General features: G+C 28.4%; 2 protein-coding genes across 2 annotated transcripts; both read left to right on the top strand.

Annotated features, from left to right (window-relative positions):
- Nucleotides 1-4,781: 4,781 nt before the first annotated feature.
- Nucleotides 4,782-10,855, top strand: LOC148228239 (uncharacterized). Its single transcript, XM_088200201.1, has 11 exons — nucleotides 4,782-4,895; nucleotides 4,970-5,133; nucleotides 5,202-5,418; nucleotides 5,478-5,670; nucleotides 5,729-5,942; nucleotides 6,015-6,155; nucleotides 6,599-6,787; nucleotides 6,861-7,077; nucleotides 7,137-7,326; nucleotides 10,269-10,482; nucleotides 10,546-10,855. Exons 2-11 carry the CDS (start codon nucleotides 4,971-4,973, stop codon nucleotides 10,704-10,706), a joined length of 1,899 nt encoding a protein of 632 aa, XP_088056327.1. The 5' UTR covers nucleotides 4,782-4,895; nucleotide 4,970; the 3' UTR covers nucleotides 10,707-10,855.
- A 580-nt stretch (nucleotides 10,856-11,435) lies between these two features.
- Nucleotides 11,436-15,574, top strand: LOC148228238 (uncharacterized). Its single transcript, XM_088200200.1, has 10 exons — nucleotides 11,436-11,647; nucleotides 11,711-11,927; nucleotides 11,985-12,177; nucleotides 12,247-12,460; nucleotides 12,523-12,681; nucleotides 12,926-13,090; nucleotides 14,458-14,674; nucleotides 14,737-14,929; nucleotides 14,993-15,206; nucleotides 15,270-15,574. Exons 1-10 carry the CDS (start codon nucleotides 11,488-11,490, stop codon nucleotides 15,428-15,430), a joined length of 1,893 nt encoding a protein of 630 aa, XP_088056326.1. The 5' UTR covers nucleotides 11,436-11,487; the 3' UTR covers nucleotides 15,431-15,574.
- Nucleotides 15,575-16,248: the final 674 nt, after the last annotated feature.

Below are 16,248 nucleotides of genomic sequence, written 5' to 3'. Positions count from 1 at the left end.
TTGGTTTAAACTGACAGAAATCAAAAGTAAGTATAGAGCATTTATTCACAACGCTACTGTTGCGCCCCAAAAATATTATTAATTATTGAATAATAATAATAAAAAGCGAACCCTTAGCATTGTTTAATACTCAAGTACATTTCGAGTTGATTCAAAAGTTAATTCAGTTAAATAACAACCCAGCGAAAGGAGTGGAAAGCGGTGCGGCCGTAAATTGAAAATTTATTCGCGAGCTAATAAGAACGCTCGGCGTTGGCGGTATCGAGGGTTTAATTAATATTTATATGTATATAGCACGCATACATAGACATGTATTATACACACACATGTACGTGTTGAACAAGAGAGCTAACAAGGCGGGATTAATTTAGTTTGTCTAACTCGCAGGTAACATTGTCGCGGGCCACAATCGACACGCCAGGTAACCGGAGACGTTTTTGTTTCGGGGTAACTTTTAACAGGGGAATGATAGTTAAGGTTAAATTGGGAAAATGGTTATGTTCTGGTGGCTGAAATAATTGGATCAGTCCATAATTTGTGCACGTTTATAACATATGTTAGTTTGTAATGACACATTTCGTAAGATAGTAAGACAGCGTTTTGTTTCTAATTATATCGTATCCTTTAGCACATTATTATATAATCAAAGGTGTTTTTATTTAATTTTACTTATTATTTTAATGGGTGTATAAAATATATTTTTACTTAAAATTAAATTGCTATATACGATAACTTTATACAACGTGGCACTTTGAAATAGGCGATTGGATTTAGAGTGTCGGATAAATAGAGATTTCGTTACAAGGTACAACGCCCGTTGCAACGAAACAAATTACATCGCAACTACCAGCAATAGGAGGATGAGAAGGCACAGGACGTATGGACGGAGCTTGTAATTTCCTTTCCGGATAACCTAATTGGCCAATGTTTGTCCGGTTTAATAAAGGGTCAGGATAACGCAAACAATTTAATACACCACACACATCTACCAACATATGTATCCTAAGTGCTGTATACATGTAACGTAAGTATTACACATCCCTAACATTGGCGCATAGGCTTGGTAAAAATCTGTTACGGGAACGTAATTAATTAGCGTTCACTTAGAAAATGACGTGGGGTGCGGTAAAATGCGTCCCGTTCTTTGAGTTTTCTCGCCGATGAAAACTCGAAAAATGAAAAGCTTTTGTCGCAAGGACAATCCACTAATGGTGTGGCAAAAATCTGACGAAAAAGACGAAGGTTTTTATTTTTACTGTGAACATCTTGTTTTTTTTCTGCCTCTTGTACTTGGAAAGTTGTTAATCTCGTTAGAAGAGTAGCAGTGTTTTCTTTGTCAGTAAAAATCTCGGTGTAAATTATTAGATTGATTGAAAAATTCACAAGATTAGACTATATTATGATTTAGTATTTTTTCAATATTAATAATGGTGAGAACAATTACCAAGTTGATATTAATTATTTTTAATTTTAAACATTTACAAAGACAATGTATTCACACTTATTCAATTCCTTAGACAATAAATATTTTATTAGCTGCTTAAGCCATAAATATACGTAAGTGTTAATTTCTAGAGGTCGACAACTTACTGAGCCTTGAATGATATTTGTCCTACTGGTGATTTTTAGATTTATTAAAAAAATAACAATTTAATGTTGAATTTGTTCCGATTTATTTTCGAGCCACCGGTCATGCATTCTGCTGTTTCGACCAATGAAAAATAAGCATTCAAATATAAAACAAGATGGCCGACAGTTGCGTGACAACAGTTTTAAATAATTATTATTTATAAATAAAATTTTGCTACGCGACAATAATTTTCATTAATTCGTCATTTTACTGAATATAAATAATCGGATTGCAAATTAACTAGGTGTGTTATAACTATGAAAGGTAAAAATATACATAATGTGTTGAGGATTAGAAGAATACATTGATTAAACTAGATAAACAATCACAAAACAAATCTTCAAATTTTGAATTCCCGGCGACGGGCTCCGAGGCCGAAAAGTGAGTTTTTTATTTTATATTACATAAACATTATCACTGCTTCCAATTTTATGCACATATACGTTAGATTTGGCTGTACTAGGTACGTTTTAAACGTGAATATATACTTAGTACGTATGAAAATTGAGGTTAATGTCGAACAAACCGTATAAATGCTAATAAAACGTATTTTTTTTATCTATTGATATTTTGGAATACTATTTTTTACGACGATCGCGTAACAATGATTGTTATGAAGCCAGTTATTTAGATGAATAAGCTTGGTTACAGTAAAATAAATTAAAACCATTATTGCAGCAAAAAAATCACCTAGATCATTTCGTTCCGAGTGACAATATACATATGTGTAGTTTATTGTTATCTAATAGACGACATTTTACAATGGTTACAAATATGTGATTGCATACCTAGAATAATCGATAACCAAAATATCTAAGAGTAGCTTATTTTTAATTCCGATTTGGCAAAATATGTATGTGTGTCATGGTTTTTAATTTATTTTTATTCTGTGCCATTATTCCTCTTTAGGAATAGCCAAATTTAAGATATTCAGTTACATCAAACTTATTTAGTATGTTATTTATAAAAAGATAATATTTGCTGACATGAGAAGATTCACTCTTTGTTTATATGGGGACCCGACAAAGCCGCGCCGGACAATCCCGCGCCGACTATGCCGCCCCGACATAGCCGCGCAAGACAATCCAATACAACAATATGGCAATACAACCCCGACATTGCCACGACGATAAAGCCGCGCCGACATTGCCGCGCAAATCAAAATTATAAAATTTACTAAAATGAAAGAAAGTGATTTTTTAATTCTAATTATTTTGTTTTGTGGAAAGCTCTATCATTAGTGATTCGCTTTTTGAACAGTTAGTCATAGATTGGATGATGCTGGATAGTTACAAAATATACCGAAATGAAAATAATAAATACAATATCGTTAAAAAAAGGCTAGGTTGTTTGGTTCTACAGTGAAAATCGGCGCGAGCGGTAGCGAGACGCCTCCCTTTTCCTATATATATTTGTAATTAATAATAAATAAAACCAACGTTATAAAATGAAATTTGTTTTGACTTTGCGCGGCTATGACGGCGCGGCTTAATCGGCGCGGGATTGTCCTGCGCGGCTTTGTCGGGGTGCCGTCAATTTTGTTCTTCGGTTGTCGTTTAAATTTAATTTATGGATTATATTAGTAGTAATAATGTGTTCAATGTTTAACTGTTGTAAGGTCTTATTGTTTTTAAATATTTTTCAGAAGCAATGATGGAACAATTTGATGACCTATATGGCTACAACGTAGAATTGGTATATATAAACCAATTCTACGTTGTAGCCATATAGGTCATCAAATTGTTCCATCATTGCTTCTGAAAAATAATTGAAAACAAGAAGACCTTATCAACAGTTAAACATTGAACACAATATTACTACTAATATAATCCATAAATTAAATTTAAATGACAACCGAAGAACAAAATTGACGTAAGTTACTGTAGAGGATTAAGCACGTAGATTGGCATCTCTTCATCTTTTTTAAAATTGCTGCAATATGTCATATTTTAATTGTTTTCCATACGTAGATGCTATTAGTTATATCATTGCTTCTGAAAATTAACTCTAAACGATAGTATATAGTGGATAAAATATAACTTTTTGTTTACACTAATACGAGATTTTTCATTATCACTAGCATTGTAATACAATATATTTAATTTACTTTGGTATGTATACCTTTAATTTCTAAATCACTGCTTTTTGTCTTTTAATATTTGATCCTAGTTTATTTAATTGCGTTAAGAACAAACTATTTATGAACTATTTCTACAACATTGTGGTAGAACAATACGCTATTTATAAAATTAAGATAAAAAGTTGAATTATCAAGCTACTTAATAAATATATTATCCAAAAAGAAAAATACACCGTAATATATTTATAATGCATCGATTAGGTATGATGCAACTGCCAAATTATCTAGATTTAATTTTAGTTATTAGCATTTTTAATTTACAAATTTTATGAAACCTTAATGAAAAATGAACGTAGAATATTATCTTATGTACTTTAAAATTTATAGCAAAATATTTATTATTATAAAAGTGTAATTCTGTCAATTTTTATTTCGAAAAACCGTTCTTAGAACCGCAGATAGATTTTTAATCTCTTCATAAATACTACATTTTACTTGTGTAAAACGTATAATAAAAATCACCTGTAGGTGATGGGGGATAATTTTCTATTATGAATAATGTGGTAGTAGGCTTACTGATTTAAAATCACTAATTCAACTAATTTTAATAAGCGAAAATTATTTATTGTTCAAAATACACTTTCAATAAAAACCAGCATCAGCTGCGTTGTGATTTAGTAATTGAAATTAAAATTAAATGTCATCAAATCCTGAATTTTTTTATTGTCATAAAAATGTGATTTTACTACAATATAAGTATTTTTTATTATATATTACGTATTGATTATATCGCTGTTACGTATTGGGCTTGCACCTTTAATCTTACCACCGACAATGTTATTAAAAATTTATGTTTATATCACTGATTTGTAAACTTATGCAAATTTAAAGCACTATGAATACACTTAAGTTACATAAAAAAAATAAAAATACATCAAGGTTAGAAAAATATTTTTCCTGCTATTAAATCATGGTAATTAAATTTATATATCCATCTAAGTATATAGTTATATTGTATTAAAGTATTAAAACCAGTTATTTTATAATTATGGACATTTGGGGATAGATATTTTTATATTAATCATCTAAGTGTATCTTAAAAAACTATTTCAAATTTAACTGTCAACGAGTAAGGAGTGTTTATTATTAATAGTGTGAATGTTATCTTAATTGCTGTAAAATAAGGTAATAAATAATTATATAATTTAAATCTATATATTTTTTATATCTAGTATTTAGTCTTAATTTACGTGTTTAAGTATGTTAAATGATTATAAGCAACTAGTTTTCAACACTACTCCAGAATCAATTCATATAAACGTGATGAAAGAATTTGGATTGTCGAAAAAAGAAGTAAAATGTGGCGTTGAATATATTATGAATTGGTATGAAAGACAGCCATTTTTGCCAAAATATCTTCTAGGTAATTATTTACAGTTTTGTATATAAATATAATAATTATATTCCTAAATATAACTTTTTTTATTTAAGATTTCAATTTTATTGAAACTGTCTATGCGCTGAATAAATACAGTGTAGAAAGATCTAAGCAGAAAATATGTACGTTGTTAACTATAAGATCTCAGATGCCAGAATTTTTTGCAGATAGAGATACTACTCGAATAGATTATAAAGAAGATAGAGAATATGTAGAAAACTTTATTGTACCTGAATTGACATCTGATGGATTTAGAGTAATGTGTTATAGGTAATTAAAAATTATTTTAATATATTTTTTTAATATTTTAATCATATAAACATACATAGATATAGAAAAAAGGATCCGAAAAATTACAACCCAGAAGCTGGTTATAGACATATGTTTATGATTGCTGATATGAGAATGTTTTGCGATACTTCAGCTGGCGATCATTACATTTGGGACTTTACTAATATCAAATTGGGACATATTGTTAAATTGACACCATCGATGTTAAAGAAAACTGGATTTATAATACAGGTGTATATATTTATAAATATTATTTTAATGTAAATATTTATTTATTAAAATATTTCAGAAAGCATATTCCGCGCGGATAAAAAGTATTAATTTTATAAATGCGCCAAAATATGCTCAGACCCTTTTCAACATATTAAAAAGCATAATGAAAAAGAAGATTGTTCAAAGGATGTATTTTCACGATTCTTTGGAAAGTTTGCATAAAGTTATATCGCCAGAATATTTGCCCAAAGAATATGGAGGGACGAAATGGACGCAGAAAGAATTGATAGGTAAATAAATATATATGCATATATACAAAAATGAGTTCAGTTAAATGAATAATATAATATTTTTTATTATAGATAATTTAGAAGAAGCAGTTAAATCAAAATTTTGGTCTAAATGGTTTTTAGAATCTTGTTCTCAAATAGAGTCTAATGGGGTTAATAATAGTTCCATAAACGAAGAATTGGGTATCTCTGGATATTTTAGAAAATTAGAGCTGGATTAAATTATTAAATATGAATTATAATAATAGTGTATTTTAATAAATAGTATATTTTATTTAAATAAATACTTGAGCTATATAAAATTACATTGTAATAAATCTATACATTTCTAAATACTATTTATTTTGTATTTATATTTGAGATTAATTAAAATTATGTTGTCTTCTATACAACGGTATGTTATAAAAAAAATATTCACTAGTCTTTCCTGTAACATGTAATTGTTTATATTTTCACGGCAAACAAACCGGTTTGTACAAATTTATTACTATTTATTCTCAGTTGAAATCTGTTTTTTATGGAGATCGCATGTCTTGATAGGATTTCAGTAAATATATATTTTCAGTTATAAAAAATTAAAATTTATATTATTTTATGTGAGTACCATATTATTTATATAATTCAATATTATATTTAAACAACAAATAAATTATTTTAAACGTTTAGTATATGCATAAATAGCATAATGGAGGAATGCTGGCAAATTAAATTATACGGTGCAAACGATGATGGCATCAATTCACTCATAAAAAAATATAACATGACTGAAAAGTCGATTCAAGATGGAATCGACATAATTACAGATTGGTACAATAAACAGCCGCATCTTCCATCAAATGTTTTCGGTGAGTTTTATATAAAATATTTCGTGCGAATCGAATAAGCAAGCAATGATAATTTTGTTGACTAATTTCTTAGACACACAAACATTTTTGAGATACTATGCCACATGTAAATTTAGTATTGAGATTGCTAAGCAAAAAATTGATAATAATCTGACTGCAAAAACTGTCATAAAAGAATTTTTCAAGAATCGTGATCCATGTGACCCTGCATTGTTAAAAGCATTGAAAACTATGAACTACACGATCATGCCGAAAATAATGCCGGACCATCATAGAGTGTGCTATTTTGGGTAAACTTTCACATTGACAGTAAATTAAAAATACATATAATAATATGAATTAATTTTAGATTTACTGATGCTGATATAGATTTTTTTGATCCGCATATATGTATGAAATATGTATTTATGGAAAGCGATTTAAGGACACGTTATGAGTATTGCTACGGTGATCATTACGTTTGGGATTTGCAACATTTTAAACTTGCACATGCATTAAAAATAACACATTTACTCAGAAAAATTTTGTACATTGCACAGGTAAGAGAATTTATTTATATACATATGTATGTACGTATTAGAATTATGTTTTAGTATATACATACATATATTAGATTTTTCTGACGTTTTGACAAATAATTCGCAGCGGGGCTATACAATTTAACTCCCCTGACATGTTGAAGTTAGTTAATGTGTAGTACTGGTCTACCTCAATTAGACGTAATTGATCCTATATAAATTGTTTTATTGCACAATTTCAATTGTGTTATTAATATATTCAGTCCACATAGTTCAGCTACTAGTTAAGTATATATTCGAACTATTTGTTTTGTGATCATTCTTCAGGTGAAGATTTGGTTCAGATGAAGATATCACTATTGAATGTCAACAGGTGGTGGATCTGTCAGTTCTGCGTCAAAAGTACTTCATTCTTGTTAGCTGGCTTAAGATTAAGATGCGGTTTTTAAGACTCTCAATCTCTGCAGCCTCTGGTTATGCCGTGGCAGTATTAGCTCGAGTGCGGTTGATTCTTAGATACCAAAGTTCAAATGTTTTCTCTGAGGCGAAGTATTGGCTTTCGTTTTAATATCTAAACGATTAAGATAATTAGAGATTCGTAATGGGTCGGTAAAAATGAATATTTTGCGTAGTTTCATTTTTTTTAATGTTAAAATCTATTGAATTACCGCGGCTGTTTCTTGTTATGCGAACAGATTTTTTTATAAACCGCATAATTATTTATAGGTGGCAGTAAAAATAAATATTTTTTTAACATTTTCTTGTGATACCGGTCCTTTCCTTGATTTTTTTTTTGTTGAAAGATTTTTATTGAATGTGGAGCACAATGTATAATTTATGATTTATATATTTTTAACCAAGGATGTATTGAATTTGCGATTGTCTATTTTTTTGACTTTTCGACAGGTATATTTCCGTCATCGTCATTTGCATTTTTAGTGTTTATTGTGTTATTTATATTTTTATTTAAACTGTGCTGTGTGGATATAGGATTCAATTTTGGTTGTATTAAATTCATAACCAAAATGCTTTTACTTGTTACTTCATCTCGTTTATTCCTTATAATATTTTAGGTATTTTTCAATATCGATTGTTTTCGATTATTTATTTTTACAAACATATTGCTTATTTGTCTCGGTGCTGCTAAAGTCAGTGAAATAATATTTTATTCACAAACTTTTTCAGGAATTTTTGAGACTTGTTCCTCAAGCTAAACTTTGATTCTTTTGCTTTATTTTTTACTAGTTTAAAAATAAATAAAATGTGGCGCATGCCACAAAATAATAAATTATGGATTTGTTAAAAGTAATGTTGGCCAGAGAACTGTAAAACGTTGGTTTGAAAAAATTCTTACTAGAGATATACATATGGGTACATATTTATACATATTTACATAAATATTTACATACGGGTACCGCACGAAATGACCATAAGGAAAAAGAGAAATGTTTTAAAGTCTAATAATTAAGAACATTTTTAAATATAACTTTCCTTGCAATGCGTTCTCTATGATAAACATGGTAAGACAGCAAAAAAGCTCAAAACCCCAAAAAAAAATTGGTAACAGTCGAATTTCTGGGGGAATTATTTATTGAATGTTTCTTGAATAGGGCGAGACTATTACAGCATAATTATATTGTAGAGAAAATTAAACCATGCATAGAAAATTAATTATAAAACATCTGATTCTGATAAACATACAAATCGATGACATTAATGATATTGCGAGACCATACTTCACTAATTTCTATTACATATTTAAAAGAATTTGTAATATAATTTTAAGCCTCTCTTTTACAAATTATCACCTCTTTAACCCTTTATGTGCTAGGTGCGAATAAATCCGAATCATTGTGTACGAAATTCGGATTTATCCCGCGCTCAATAAAAAAAATGCTAAATTAATTTTAATAAAAAGTTACGTGATTAGTCAATTACACAGTAAGAAATAAAATTATAGATATAATCCTGAAAGTGAATATAGATGCACCATATAATGAATATACACATATAAAAAATATACTGTATAATTTACTAATTACCTGACTTTTTATAAAAATTAATTCAACACTTGAAGGAATCATACTTCACTAATTTATGTTACAAAAGTAAAAGAATTTGTATTATAATTTCAGACCTTTCTTATACAGATTGTCATATTTTAAGTATACAACTATATTTCTTTAAATTACGAAATTCAATAATTATAATGATATTATAAAAGTTCTTTGTAATTAAAATATGACGTTTTAAATCTCACTAAAAAAATCGGCCACTTCATATGAAACTACCTTATATTTAGTAGGTTTAATATTTGTTTCTTAGATAATCTTTTCCGCTGAAAGCTTTTTGGTAAAAAAAATCGTATTTCCTGCTCTTAACGAAAAATACACACGAGTCGTATAATTTTGTGTATTTTGAGTGTTTTCAAAACTGTTTTTCGCCGGAAAGTTTTTAGCTCTGTACAGTAAAGAGCTAATGATCTGATTTTTTGACCAGTGGTGATATGAGTCTGGGTGACGATTTCTATGCTTCCTAAAGTTCCGTCGGAATTTCAAATTAGCAATGTGTCGAGAAATATATATAATTGTTGTTTCCTAATCTCTATTGACAATATAATCTTACGAAATACACATAGGCGTTTCCCGTGTGTGATTTTATGACATTGTTTATGTGTTTGACGAAATTCAACATAGTACTTGGCTTTAGAAGGTCTTATCTATTTTGTCAAAGTTTCGACCTCTGATGTTGGGCTCATCATCTTAGGCGTAGTCTGAATCTTCTAAATATAAATCTCGATCGACTAAAATTTATTATCTGTGTCATCTTCGACTCGATTGTGTGACGAAGTAGATGGTGACCCCAACAAGAGAGAGGCGTGAAGCATAACCCAGTAACCCCTTCATATTAAATTCCTATTCCTAATACGTTTACATATATTTTAAATGATATTTATTTTGCAGGATTGTTATGGTTCGAGAATAAGTTCTATAAATTTTGTTAATTTTAAACCTTACGCCCAAAACATTTTAAATGTGACGAAATCATTGCTAAAAAAGAAGCTAGCTGACAGGATTTTCGTTCATGAATCTTTGGAAGATTTGCATAAATTTATCCCGAAGGAATGTTTACCCGAGGAGGTTGGAGGAACGTGTGGGAGCGCTAAAGAATTAAATGGTAGCTTTTAATTTGTTTAAGACAATATTTATTTATGTAATATTATTTTTTTTATTTTTGCAGCTACATTTTTAGAATTTATGCAAACTGAGAAATGGAGAAAATGGTTTATTGAATGTGAAAGTAAAATTGTAGACGAAAATAAAAGACCAAATACAAGCTATAATAATAAAGGAAATGTGCTCGAAATTGTGGGAAGCTTTAGGAAATTGGATGTTGATTAAATTAATTAAATATTGATTGTAATTAATAAAATAAATAGTATGCGTATATGGTTTTAGAATAATTATATTATTTTTTCTTATAAGAAAATAAAATAAATTATTATTATTCTATTCCAAAATGATTTGACTTAAAATAAATTAAATTAAATCATCTGCATTGTAATTTAATTTAACTTTAAAAAACATGTGGATTTAATAAGAAAAGTCATAATTTTATAAGATAGTGTATAGCTTAATAATTATAACAATTAATTTTTATTGAAAATATTCCTGTTGGATCTTGTTATAAACTTGAATAAGATAAGAATAATAAAAGTGATTATTTGTGAAATGTATTCTAAACCTCTTGATTTTAAACATTAACTCTTAATTTATTTTTTATAACACAAATTTCTTATTGAAGCTGGAAAGCCTATACATCCTAGGATTATGGCGATAAAAGTATAAATAAAATTTATCAATGGGCTCTTTTATGTATCCAAAAGCTATACATAAAAATTAAACAGCTACAAATAAATAAATTTATATTTTAATAAAAACATAATTCTTGTAATCAAATTTATTATAACTTAATTAAACAATAATTGAGTATGACATCTGTTGAAAATACTATGAATTAATTATATTTTCACTTTGTAACAGATAATGAATAAAATTTAAATAATTTTATTAGATAGATAAAAAAAGTCTTGTCAAAAAACCAGTTTCTTGCATATGACTTGATGTTACATTACTTGTCTAGGCAGACATACATAGACGTGGCACGTTGAAATACAACAAAATGGACGAACAACTTCAAGTTAAAATCTATGGTGCAAACGATGATGGAATCAAGTTAGTAATGAAGCATTACAACAAGTCAGAAAAAGATATAGAAGACGGTGTAAATATTATAATGGACTGGTATAAGCAACAACGACATTTGCCTCAAGACGCTTTTGGTGAGTTATAAACCAAGTATTCTATTGATAGATAAATATGATTGATATAATGTTAAACTTTAGATATACCAACTGTGGCAAGGTACTACGCAAACACTAAATATAGCATCGAGAACACGAAGCAAAAATTGGAAAATTATTGCACTTTAAAGGGAATGTGTCCAGAATACTTCACTAATCGCGATCCTTTAGATTCTAAATTTAATTTAGTTATTAAACATGGCGAATGGTGCTTGTTACCAGAGTTGACACCAGAGAACTACAGAGTGATTATATTGAGGTAAGCATTTTTTATATTTACAATATAATATTAAATACTAATTTGAAAAATGTTAAGATATACAGATAAAGATGTTTCAAAATTGGACCAAGACGCATTTCATCAGTTTATTATAATGCACACTGATATGAGAATGCGTTACGAATGTTGTGTAGGAGAAATTCACGTGTGGGATTTGAAACATGTTGGTCTAGGGCATGCTTTAAAAGTAACGCCAATTATGATTAAAAAAATGGTGTATTTAGCACAAGTGTGTATTGTTTGTGTTGTTAATGTATAATAATTGTATACCTCACCAATAATGATTTTATAATTTTAGGAATGTTACAGTGCTAGACTGAAGGAAATTCATATAGTGAACTTTTCGCCACATGTTACAATGATTTTCAACATTTTCAAAAGGTTATTGAAGAAGAAAATGGCTAATAGAATACACATGCATAATAGTCTTGAAGAGTTACACAAACATGTATCGCCAAAATATTTACCTGTAGAATTAGGTGGATTAAAGTTCAAATGCGAAGAACTGTGTGGTAATTATAATGCAATAAACTATGTATATTTTAATTTATTTTAATACTAAATAATATTTTAGAGTTAGCTTTGTCTGCAATGCAAACTGAATATTGGAGGAAATATTTTATAGATTCTGAAAAAAAAGTAACAGACGAGTCAAAGAGGCCACCAAATAGTAAAAATAAAGTTGGAAACGACTTTGGAATAATGGGAAGTTTTAGAAATATCGAGATCGATTGATTTTAAATTAATGTTAATCGCTTTATTTAGAAAATATATTAATACAATAAATGTAAACATAAAGCGTACATGTTTTGAATAAAATGCACGTGGTTGTGGGTCTTATGTAAACAATACTTGTTTTTTTATTGATATAATCATGCTACGACGTAAACAACTGGAACGTCTCAGATGACACGAGTAGTCAGTTATTCATAACAATCTGTGATATAAACACATGTATCGGAGACATAGATAAATCATTCAAATGGAAGGCAATATTCAATCTAAATTATTTGGTGTCAGTGACAATGATTTATCAATTCTTAGAAAAGAGTGTAATAAAAGTGAACAGGATGTTGAAGATGGTGTTAAATTATTACTTAAATGGTATAAATCGCAGCCACATTTTCCAGAAGATCCATACGGTATAAACATAACAACTTGTATATTGCTAAATAGCCACAAAAAATAAATGAAAGGCCATGTAGTGGCGAAGGTTGCGTAATTTTCAAGGCTCTTTTTTTAAAATTCTATAACTTCAAAAAAACAATCTTTTTACATGCGAGTCAAAGTTTAATTATTTTTCTGCATAATTTATGATATATTTTTTACTATACTATCTAAAATTTTATTTAAATTATGGAGATTTAGAAAAATGGATTTTTCTTATTAACACTTTTTTTATATATATTTTAAATAAATTGCCTTACATTACAAATTAATATCAAAATTCAGTAATATGAAAGATCATATATTATAAATTATAAAGATTATAATATCATATTTCCATTTAATCGTTTAAGCAAATATATTTACAATTTATAATTTTATCTTTATTTGATAATATTCTTATCGTTGTATTCTATACTTTTGTGGCACTATTCATTGAATGTATGTCATATTTTCCATAATAATTTTAATTAAGCATTGCAATATTATTATAATATATTTTGCTTTTTTGGCAAATATATTATTTGATTATATATTAACACTGATACTAAAAATATAATTGAATAAATACTAATTTTTTTATACATTTCACAATATTATTAACTCTTTAAAGATTTAATTTACTAACATGTATTTCCTAATATTTAAACAGATTCACAATATTAAAAGTATCCTTGAACCACTGTTTAATTGCAATTAAATGCTAATTTAAATTAGCAACAACATCTTGAGCACGATCACTGATACAATCAATTAAAGTCTCGTTTGCAAACACATACATATATAATATAATATTTTAGACTAATCACGTTCTTCAATATATTGTTTAAACATGTTATAAACAATAACAGTCTTAACCTAAATATTTGCAGTACACCATGAGATTTGTTTTATATTTTTCATTGATAATTGTCAAATCAACTTAACACTACATCACTTATAAATAAACTTTACAGTTTTTTAACATTACACACCTGTGAAGTGAGTTTTGATATCCATAGTCCTTCTAAAAGGAGATTTTTTATTAATTTTGGTGCAATGACTACGCTTATTTTTTTATAATATAACAGCTATTAATTGTCTGTTAAATATATTAATAACACTTGCATTTATGATGGATGCTTTTAACTAAAGCCATTTTTTGTCAGGTACCCGCCGATGTTTATGACTTGATAGCGTAAAATTTATATTCTCAGCTTCAAGCCAAATTTACACACAGGTAAATTTGGCTTGAAGCTTTTTGCACGTTTGAGACAAACTGATTTAATCCTTACATTCTATGTTAGGTATGCTTGCTGTGTAAAATATTTTAGATTACAATAATTTTTTTATTGAATTTTAGATATAGAGACCATTAAAAGATATTATGGAAGTACTAAATTTAACATTGAATCTACCAAAAGTAAAATAGATAAGCAGTTAACTGCCAGAAAAGATGCTCCAGAGTTTTTCAAAAATCGTGATCCTCTCGATCCTAATCTTATTATGGCAATGGATGTTATTCAATGGGTCATGAGTCCAAAATTGACTCCTGAAAATCACAGAATCTTTATTATGAGGTAAATTTGATTTTATTAAAAATTAAGGTATTTATCTAATTAATTATAACGTATCTTATTAGATACACTGATGGCGATTACGGCGATTTTAATTACAATAACTGCTTTAAAGTTATTTTTATGGAAGCTGATTTAAGAATGCGGTACGACAGTTGCTTGGGCGATATATTCATATGGGATTTTACATATTTTAAACTGACACAGGCTCTCAAAGTTACACCGATGGCGCTTAAGAAGATATTTTATATTACACAAGTACTGTATTATTGTATTTATAGCAACGTGTGAGCATATTTATAAAAAAATATTATTTTCCAGGACTGTTACGGCGCAAGGATTAAGTCAATTCATCTTATAAATTGTCCAATATATGCTCAAGCTTTAATAAACCTAATAAAACCTTTGTTAAAGAAGAAAATAGCCAATAGAATTTTCAACCATGGGTCTTTAGAAGAATTGCATAAATGTGTTTCACCTGAATATTTACCTACAGAACTAGGTGGAATAAATTATACTTGCAAGGAAATCATCGGTAATATTGCTTTTTTGTGTTATTATTTACTTGTTATTAATATTAATATTTATATTATTTTAGAGATGTATAAAGAGGCTATGCAATCAGAAAAATGGAGAAAGTGGTATATTGAATCTGAGAGTAAAGTTGTGGATGAAGCTAAAAGACCAGTCAAAAATCATCACCGTATTGGTGGTAATTTAGGAGTAATGGGAAGTTTTAGGAAATTAAATATTGACTGATGATTTTTTTTAATTATTAGTTTGTCTTTAAAAGTTTTAATAGGTTTAATGTCAAATTATATACAGAAAAACTGTATTTTTTATGAAATATGATATTTTTATTACGAATAATTTTAACCATTAAAGATTATGATAAACTACTAACTATATTTTTCTGGTTTATTTTTAAGCATTACACATCTGTCCACTATATCAAAAGCCCTCTTAAAGTTAAAGAATAATGCTTTAAGACTTTTAGTCGTCATCGACTATTTATTTATCACTGATATGTACTGAGTTATTCTTTATAAATATATATACTGCATGCATGAATTACATTATTTTTTATTTTTATTATGCACTCTAATTCAATATCATGCCTTTTATATATTCTACGTCATGGGAATAATATATTTTTCTATGCATCTTATTATTAAATAATGCACTTCCTCCGTTCAGAAGGCAGGTGCCTTGTTTGTCAGTAAATGCAAATTTGCATGTATAGTATGCAGCGGTTCCTCCTCCTGAGATTTCATAGTTCACGGACGAAAAGCCTTGAACGAAAACCGTCCTGGTTCAAGTAAACTAAACGAATCAACGCCGTGTTACGAGTAGAGCTGGCAGAGGAACACAACGGGTGGCGGTTTGGAAACAGCGTTTAATTAGTAATCTTGTTAGTAATCAGTTTGATAACGAGGTCTCTAGTTAAGAAATGAAGGATAACTGAGACAAGTAGGGGAATCTATCTGAATTAGCAACGAAGGCATTCGGTTTCTAGCATCCAGAGCGCATCCAGTGTACACAAAAATTCAAAATAATATCTCAGAGGAAAATAGGCA

Source organism: Plectrocnemia conspersa, unplaced genomic scaffold, assembly GCF_051122295.1.
Source record: "Plectrocnemia conspersa isolate PC_06_02 unplaced genomic scaffold, ASM5112229v1 ptg000012l, whole genome shotgun sequence".
Taxonomy (NCBI): Eukaryota; Metazoa; Arthropoda; class Insecta; order Trichoptera; family Polycentropodidae; genus Plectrocnemia; species Plectrocnemia conspersa.
Note: the sequence above shows the minus strand (reverse complement) of the source record. Positions and strands in the feature narration are given on the sequence as shown.